Below are 9,306 nucleotides of genomic sequence, written 5' to 3'. Positions count from 1 at the left end.
TTGAATTAAAAAACAAACAAACAATAAACGCAATTGGACATTTGGTGTGGTATTTAGCCTTTCTAATTTTAGGCAATGAACTACACCTTTGCTTTTTTTTGGGGGGGGTGGGTATTTTTCCCCCTTTTTCTCCCCAATTGTATCCAGCCAATTACTCAACTCTTCCGAGCTATCCCGGTCGCTGCTCCACCCCCTCTGCCGATCTGGGGAGGGCTGAAGACTACCACATGCCTCCTCCAATACATGTGGAGTCGCCAGCCGCTTCTTTTCACCTGACAGTGAGGAGTTTCGCCAGGGGGACGTAACACATGGGAGGATCACAATATTCCCTCCGGTTCCCCCTCCCCCTTGAACAGGCGCCCGACCGATGAAAAAAGGAGGCGCTAGTGCAGTGACCAGGACACATACCCACATCCGGCTTCCCACCCATAGACACGGCCAATTGTGTCACCTTAGCTTTTATAATAAAATATCTAGTAGTTCCATCATTATTTCAACTGGAAAAAAACAACAACTGACAACTTGTCTGTGCTGGAAATAATAGCAGTTTTGTTTATTTCAACATGACACTTTATTTAGAATGAATGCACCATTTCATACATACAAGGCAGGCCTGTAATAGCCTGTTTAGGCTACCCTTAATTTGTAGGCCTGGCTACAAAGACAGGAATGATGAAAATCTATGTTTAAATACCCCAAATAAAAGAAATACTGATACATTTCTAACCGCTAACTGAAATCCTTTTAACATGTTCCCACCCTTTCACTGATGAGAATGAGCTGAACAGCTACAAAATGCTATAGGTTCATAAATATACAGTATCGTTTCGTGAATAACTTTGCTTTAGAGCTAAATCAAAATCATTTATTTTTGAGTTACAGTGTACATTATATGAAACATACATATACAACCCCCAGTGCACAGCAGTTTGGTCATTGATTTCAGGTTTCACAAGCTGGAAGAACCCATCACGCCATGATACCGAAATGAATGCAAAAAACATGAGATGTTTGGGAGGGGAAACAGATAACATTGCATGGTGCGCTACCGTTAGTACTGGAGAAGGAACATCAGCATCTCAAACTTTTCACACATCAAAAAACTTACATTCAAATGAGTCCAAGATGGCCGGAGACAAAACACATATGTATGAACGTGTCATTCAGCTAACACGTAATTTTCAGTGTCGTCTATTTTATTCGTCGACATTTGTCAGAGTGCTGTCAAATCCTGATTACCAGCACACACACACACACACACAAAAAAAAGTAATGACACATCGCTACTGCAGTTTAGAAATATTTTGCTTATGTTAAGGGAACAGACGCAAGAACCTGCTTTACCCGATGAAATGATGCTATGACATAAATGCTAAATCATTTTGAAAACCAGACGGTATGAATTCTCATACACGTTTCTTCTCTCCAGTAGTCTGGCATGAGGCCTGCTCATGCCATCAGTCAGCACGCCAGCAGCCCTATTCAATCAACACTGTTCCTTTGTTTTTGTTATGTTTTTTTTTTAACCAATTAAAACAAGTCATCACGCCTAATGTGGGTGAGTTGGGGGGAATGCTGTTACTAAATACTTCTCATGTGGTTAATTCAAATGATGCATTGTTAGTCGGGAAGTAGAATATCAGCTTGTAATTCATCAGTACAACCTATATATATTTATGTATATATGTATATATACACAGACCATCAATCAGGTACACCATTAGCAGACACTGGCCAACGTATCTACTTTTTTTTACCCCCCCCCCCTTTTTTTCCCAACTGTATCCGGCCAATTACCCCACTCCTCCGAGACTTCCTGATCTCTGCTCCACCCACTCTGCCGATCTGGGGAGGGCTGCAGACTACCACATGCGTCCTCCGATACATGTGGAGTTGCCAGCTGCTTCTTTTCAGCTGACAGCGAGGAGTTTCACCAGGGGAACATAGCGCGTGGGAGGATCACGCTACCCCCCCCCAAACAGGCGCCCTGACCGACCAGAGGAGGCGCTAGTGCAGCGACTAGGACACACCCACATCCGGCTTCCCACCCTCAGACACGGCCAATTGTAGGGATGCCAGACCAAGTCGGAGGTAACAAGGGGATTCAAACCGCCAATCCCCGTGTTGGTAGGCGATGGAAAAGATAGCCATGCCACCCTGACTCCCCCCACATATCTACTATACTACGCTTATTGCCCCTCCTGTCTAACATCTCTATGCTTCTATCTTCTCGCTTGGAGACAAATTCCAAGGGTATTAAGGCTTTAGACATTTATAAAGTGCTCCGTAGGACACTGTCAGATTTCCCACAGCTAAATGCAGAAAAGCTGACTGACGCGACTGAATTACTGCAATGCAGAAATGCGCTATTGCCATACAGCAGGTCTGATAACAACCCTCGGGTTATCATAGAATTGGTCTAACTATTCTTTCATGTCAGCACAGAAGAGAGAGAGGAAGAAAAAAAAGCTGCACCACTGCATCCACAGCAAAAAGTTGAATGGACGTGACATCAATCTAAATACCCTAATTTTGTGACATCGTGACCTGCTTCCACTTCTTTAATTAAAGAGCGATCTTAGAAAGGCATAATGCTAGCATCGCAGATTATTAGAGAGCACTTTAACCTTTTTAACAAAAGTTTACTTTTTGTTTATTAAAACATGTAGGCACTCCTGTCCGCTACTCCAGTAAGCTACAGTGCATGGCCCCTCGCGTTTATCAAACATGAGAAGTACAAACAAGTGGCAAATTAAGAGCAGATGAAGACCGAGACATGTATTGGCTGTATATAGTTTACAAACACACATTCACCAGCATGTCTAAATATTTCTCAAATGACATGACTTCATACAACATCTTTGTAAATCACAAGACTGATGAGCAATAAATTACCTCTTTAATATAGCTATTCTTTATATCTCAGTAGATACAAAATAGTAATTTAGAGTTTTGTATAGTCTGTAAAAAAGTATACCTTGGAATATTTATCAGGGATAACAGGAAGGACCTTTCCGCTTGAGTTTTGACCAGGAATATGAAGCGGCATATCGCGTCATACTGTTATTAGATGCTCCAGGAGAAAATTGAGTCAGCTCCAATGCACATCCACATTTAAAGTACTGAATCTAAGTCCATATGCTGTTGAGCTCAAACATAATGGGTACTCGCCAAGGCCTGTCACACTTTATAGCTACGGTTATTCATTCCAGTCTTTTTCTGCTGAGGTTGCAACGTTATGCTTAGCTTTTGAGGTCACATCATAGATCACCTTGTGTGTGTGTTTACGTGTGTGTGTGTGTGTGTGTGTGTGTTTGCGCGCGCGCGCACGTGTGCATGTGTGCATATGTTCATTGCTACCTCAGACGAGAGTCCCTGGGTCTGCACTGGGTTCTTTTGGGGTTACCTCTTGCATCTGTGGTTGAGGAGGCTCCTGATAGAGGGAGAACTCCATTGTCCTGTGGAAGAAACAATGCATGTCAAAACAGCACTTTGCAAACAGCAGTGGAAAATAGAACCAAATAAACTCTGTTTATATTCTTTCATAAGGTAATGATAAATCTTTATGACAATTATATATTTATACATTACAGAAAAAAGGACCGGACTTATGTAAATATATGGAGAAATGTTAAATCTTTTAATCCTCTTTTAATTTTTTGATCAACTTTATATTAGAATTTAAACAAATGTGAGCTCTTCACTAATGATGATCACAAAAGCTCCCACATAAGTTTACTTGTCTTTTATCTATAAATAAAAAGCAGGTATAAGAGAGCCAACTAAACTTACCTCCCATGTAATGGATGACCATGGAAGCTGGCTGACTGGGGTATCTGAGGCCTGTGGAGATTGAGAGGTTCCCCTTGGATAGACTGGGCCTGGTGCACAAGAGGGTGCGGGTGGGAGAGGCGAGAAATCCCTGCTTCCTGGCCCTTTGAGGCCCCAGCAGTGTATCCCAGAGCATTCCTCAGATACCAGTCTCTCAGTCCCTCCAGTGCCAGGGCTTTGTGCAGGCTCCGCGTAGAGTCTTCTGGAGTTGGGAGAGAGAACTGTGGGGGCCTGCGATGGAAAAAGGGGCCAGACAGCTCAGTCTGGTAAGGGTGCAGGTTGGGTATGGAGGAAGTGGTAGTTCCTGAAGCAGGATGAGGAGATTCATAAGCCGACAGCAGGATGGTGTCCTGCTGCTGCTGCTGCTGCTGCTGCTGCTGCAGGGGGATGAAAGGCCCACAGGACTTGGTTCTGGTCACTTTGACTCTACGCGTCTCAGCCTGGGACCCTCTGATTACCATTGGACTGTAAGGAGGTGCAGCACTGGGAAGGTGTACCTGGGAGTGGGAGAAGCCATTTGCATGGGGAGGCACAACCGCAGTGGAGGAGCGAGGGGAGGTGGCGTCCTGCCAGATCCTACCTGTTGACTGGTACAGGTGGTGCTGCACCTGCATCCTCTGCTGTTTCCCCCAAATATACTCCATCAGAAGATCATTGTAGCCCCCCCCTGCTCCTTTGCCCCCCATGGACAGACGCATTTTGGCCTGCTCCACAGAGCCGTCCACATGTCTTTCAGGGCTTCCCAGGTGGATGTGTCGCAGCTTGCCATCAGTCAGGGTCTCCGAGCTCTTGTAGGGCCCGCCCTTGGGGGGCATCCCATTTCTAGGTGCTGGATCCTCAGGGAGGCTGGAGCGGTCCAGCAAAGCCTCAGAACTGTTGCTGCGTCTTGCACGGGAGCTGTAGGGGCAGCCGCGGCGATCAGAGGAAGAGCCATCTTGGGCCAGGGGGATTATATGTGGCACATCCAGGCTTCCAGACCACTGTTTCAACGTGCTACCTCCTGACACATCCGATCTGATGGAGATATGAAGTAACTATTACTGGAACGGAGGAAAGGCAACCTTCATGGAAAGGACCACGTGACTGCATTTCATAGGAGTCACTTGGAGAGGACTTCATTTTTATTTAATTTTTTTTAACTAAAGAATACAGGATGGGCCAAAGCTGTTCAATAATATGACACTAATTGTTGTTGCAACTGTGAATGACTATGTACATACAACTAAATCATTTAGCCATGCTGTCAACCTCCTAGTCATCACAATCAGTGGGCATTGTAGCTGCAGACATGCTGCAGTAAGGCAGAAGCAGAAGAGTGTAAAGATTACCTGACATGGACGCTGATGGGGGCTGTGCGAGCCAACAGTGGAGTTGCTGGAACGCTTCTGCCTTCAACATTTGATGCACTTCTCGGTAATGAGTGATTTGGACTGGAAAAAAAGGATTTACTGACATTAGCCCTCAGAAGACATGGTTGTGTTTTGCACTGATCAACTATCACATGTGTGCGCGTGCACAAACAAACACACACACACACACACACACACACACACACACACACACACACACACACACACACACACACACACACACACACACACAACGACAAACCCACTAATCAAGCTAAATAATGGTGCTTTGTGATTAAACTTCATTGGGCTCGGTACCTAACAGAGCTGGTGACGGAGTTGCGGCGTGTCCTCATCTCGTAGTAGATTTCTACTGGAGATAGCTTCCTGCTGATCCTGTGATCAGGGCTGCCCAAAGTGAGTCGGGGCTGAGACAGGGAGCGCTGTTCAGCAGCCACGCTGGGAGAAGACTCTTCAGGGAAACACGAAAAAGGAGTTATCACTTAAGCAGCTTACTCACAGATGTCACACGAAATTACCTGCTAATCCTTTGCTGCCTGGTGTTAGCAATTCAATCCTGATATTTTGGGTTTGAAACTAAAATGTGATCGCTCATTCTTATTCCTTCACCAAAAGCCACAATTCAAACCGAAATGCAGTCCGCATGACAGTAAGCAGAATAATTCATTATATCATTATGAATAGCAAATCATTAGCACATATGTGTAATCTTTTCTTTCACCTGACTGTCTTTGCGCCTAAACCCAATACAGACATGGGATTATGCATGAGTCAGAAAAAAAATTCTTTAAATGCAGACATTGATATTAGCTCACCATTATCATGGGATGTTGAATCTGACATGGAGCTGGTGCTTTCTGACATCACGGTGTCCTCTGGAAGACAACAAACGTACCCAAATGAATTGTCATCAGAGATCATATACATGTGTGGTGACTTGTAACACTTACATCAAAGTCTGCTTATACAGATGAAATTGACTCATAATAGTATCAATTAAAGAAATATGTTGTACACAGTGTCAAGCATTTACACTACTGCTTCGTCTTACCTGTATGACACCCCCTATGGACTGTCCTCTTGCTGTTTGGGACATTTCGGTCTGATTCCAGCTGTCTGTACAGAGCACTGGTGAAGAGGCCTTTCATCTGCTTTGTCTGGCCAGACTCATCCTGTTTGGGGCAACAAGGCATGTTATTGGACAGGACAGGACACCCAGAAATACAGCTGCTAGGCATCCGGGTAGTGTAGTGGTCTATTCCATTGCCTACCAACACAGGGAGCTCTAGTTCGAATCCCTGTGTTACCTCCAGCTTGGTCAGGCGTCCCTACAGACACATTTGGCCGTGTCTGCGGGTGGGAAGCCAGATGTGGGTGTGTGTCCTGGTTGCTGCACTAGCACCTTCTCTGGTCGGTCGGGGCGCCTGTTCAGGGGGGAGGGAGAACTGGGGGGAATAGTGTAATCCTCCCACGTACTACGTCCCCCTGGCAAAACTCCTCACTGTCAGGTGAAAAGAAGCGGCTGGCAACTCCACATGTATCAGAGGAGGCATGTGGTAGTCTGCAGCCCTCCCCGGATTGGAAGAGAGGGTGGAGCAATGACCAGGACAGCTTGGCCAGCCAGGACAGGTACAATTGGGGAGAAAAACAGGAAAAGAAAGAAATACAGCTGCTGCTGCATACACAACACCCTTTACTTACGGGCTTCCTTACCTCCACCTGTGTGATGGACGTTAGGCCTGCCCTGCGCTGCACCATGGGGGGTTTCTCTCCTGTCTCCAGGGGGAAAGCCCGTGGCAGCTTCCCAGTCAGCTCCTGTGAAGGATCTTTATTAATTTCCTTTGGCTGAAATTAATTCATTTTTTACACCGGTCTAGAAAGTTTAAAATTCTGACATAACATGATAATAGTATGTCACTCTAAGTCTCAACACAACCATCCTTCAAATATTTTATTGTACAGAAAAACATCTGCCACAACCAATGTCAATACCCTCACTGACACAGAATGACACCGCAGATGGATAGCGCATAGAAATGTCAAAATTAGGAGAGACTCAAAAGGTGTGAATAGTATATGCAGAGACAAAATGAGAGGCACGCCACAGAGGGATGTGAGGAACAGCTTATAATGAAAAGCCGAGGCAGCTGTGGCTTTGTTAAGTGTTGCCGGCATGGCCTCTGGAGAAATCGAGTAAATGTTTTGGTGCAGCCCATTTTTGACAGATGTGACCCTAAAAAAAGTGTTTTAGACTTTCAACAAATTCCAAGCGCTGTCTCTCATATTCGTACATCTTGGGAGTTTTTAAGTCAATTATTTCACGATGGTTTGCTGAACATTAAAACTGTGCCTCTGTGAAAGCAACCTATATAATAAATACACACGTGACAGACCAACTAACAAATCAATGGCCTCTGTCACAAATACACTTAAGGTAAATGTTTTACAGCCCTGAGCAGTGTAGACATCAAATGTTAAGTGAGAGCTACTGACCGCCTCCAGCAAACAAACTTGTTTGAGCTCTCCAACTCGACTGTTGAGGAGAGCCTCCAGGACCTGCTTCCTCTCCTGCAGGGCTGCGACCCTCTCAGCTTGTAGCTTGCTATCCTGGCAGCCTTGAAGATCTGTGCAGGAACAAAACATATCAAGCACCTTTGGAAAATCTTTGACAAATGAGTCAGGATGTTTAAGCCCATATCACTGCATCCAACATTTAAAAGTTCAGAAATTATGATACAACAGTTATATATGTGTTTTCTTTTCATTTTGAATAACTAAACTACAATAGGTATTTGGTTGTTTTTTTGGTGCTATTTTTCTTGCTTACAATGGCTGCTTCTTTGGGTGTCTTTCTGTAATCATGAGCAAGATGTCTGTTCACGGTCACTTAGTGGTGATAATATTCTGTCAGTTGTGACTACACAAGAGCTCCCTCAAACATTCAGGGGTTTTTTTCTTTTCTTTTTTTTCTTTGGCAGTTTCCCCAAACAGGAACACATTTATTTTCTCGGTTGAACGGCCAGAGAAAAAAGCAAACCGATAAAACACCAGGCCATTTCACGCTAAGCCAGGAAAAAGCAGCATGTCTTTTCACAAGGGTTTTTGGAGCTAACGGGACTTTGTGTGAGATTGAACTGTGCCAGCTATTTAGGAGGATTTAAAAATGTGTGGCAAAAAAGTATACAGACTTGTTTTTTTTTTGTTTTTTTTGTTTTTTTGTTTTTTTAATCGAGAGAGCATTAGTAGGATGTCGATATGTTAACACTCACCTGGAGCCCCCAAACCCATGGATGTGATCAGATGTCCTTTGACCTCCATGTGATGAAATTCTGGGGACTTTATTATTCACCACTCCCAACCCCTCACCTGAGGAGATAACAGCCTAGGTTCAACACTACATTATATTGGAGGGATGCACCAGCAAAAAATGTTTATGTTTATTAGGGTATTTCTCCAACCTTGCAGCATCAGCCATGTGTTTTGGTGAGGTGTAGGATCAATGGTTTCATTTTCCAACAAGTAAGCAGGAGGTATGCATGGGTGTCTCGTCGCTCAGGTGATTCCAAATACCATTAGGGGGAGCCACTGTGCTTCTTTTCGTTTGTCTGTGACTGAATACTTCAAAGGAAAAATACATTTCATTTATGATTAAATCAGTTGAAACTAAACTAGTACATTACAAGTACAACTGGTACTTGAAACAAATAGTACATTACACATCATTAGCTGTTTTAAAAAAATAAACAGCTAGCCCAGTCATATGTGGGAAAGACAAAAGTCTATGCTGAAACAGTGCCATGGATAATTTTGATTAGTATTATTACACGGGCTTCATTAAAGGTATTCAATGGACTGAAGAGGTCACTTAGATGAGTGATGAATCGTATCTGTCATTAAACGTTGTTTCCAGATGAACTGATTCAACCTTCTTGGGTATTCGATGTAGTTGTTGACCACTGGTGGCGCTATAGAGCACATTACGAAAAGTCCCTGTATTGTTTGCATCACGCGTTCTTACAGCATGTGGTGACGTATTACACAGTTCTGCACTACAGACAATAAACAAAGAAGAAGATTAAAAAAAGAGATAGTGTAACCCCCTATC

The 9,306-nt window shown here is 44.0% G+C and overlaps 1 protein-coding gene across 1 annotated transcript; it reads right to left on the bottom strand.

Moving 5' to 3' along the window:
- Positions 1 to 3,361: 3,361 nt before the first annotated feature.
- Positions 3,362 to 8,519, bottom strand: ccdc120b (coiled-coil domain containing 120b). Its single transcript, XM_056273087.1, has 9 exons — positions 8,471 to 8,519; positions 7,695 to 7,825; positions 6,915 to 7,016; positions 6,253 to 6,373; positions 6,017 to 6,076; positions 5,499 to 5,652; positions 5,160 to 5,261; positions 3,793 to 4,845; positions 3,362 to 3,458 (listed from the first exon to the last, which is right to left on the bottom strand). The coding sequence occupies exons 1-9, from the start codon at positions 8,517 to 8,519 to the stop codon at positions 3,362 to 3,364; spliced, it is 1,869 nt and encodes a 622-aa protein (XP_056129062.1).
- Positions 8,520 to 9,306: the final 787 nt, after the last annotated feature.

Source organism: Lampris incognitus, chromosome 2 (genome assembly GCF_029633865.1).
Source record: "Lampris incognitus isolate fLamInc1 chromosome 2, fLamInc1.hap2, whole genome shotgun sequence".
Lineage (NCBI taxonomy): Eukaryota > Metazoa > Chordata > Actinopteri > Lampriformes > Lampridae > Lampris > Lampris incognitus.
The sequence above is the reverse complement of the archived record's forward strand: the minus strand, read 5'-3'. Positions and strand labels throughout refer to the sequence as shown.

Coding starts and splice junctions, on each gene's coding strand:
- ccdc120b (XM_056273087.1), bottom strand. CDS start 8,519: ATGGAGGTCAAAGGACATCTGATCACATCCATGGGTTTGGGGGCTCCA. Junction 6,077..6,252: donor CCATAGGGGGTGTCATACAG/GTAAGACGAAGC, acceptor GTTGTCTTCCAG/AGGACACCGTGATGTCAGAA. Junction 5,653..6,016: donor TTCAACATCCCATGATAATG/GTGAGCTAATAT, acceptor GTTTCCCTGAAG/AGTCTTCTCCCAGCGTGGCT.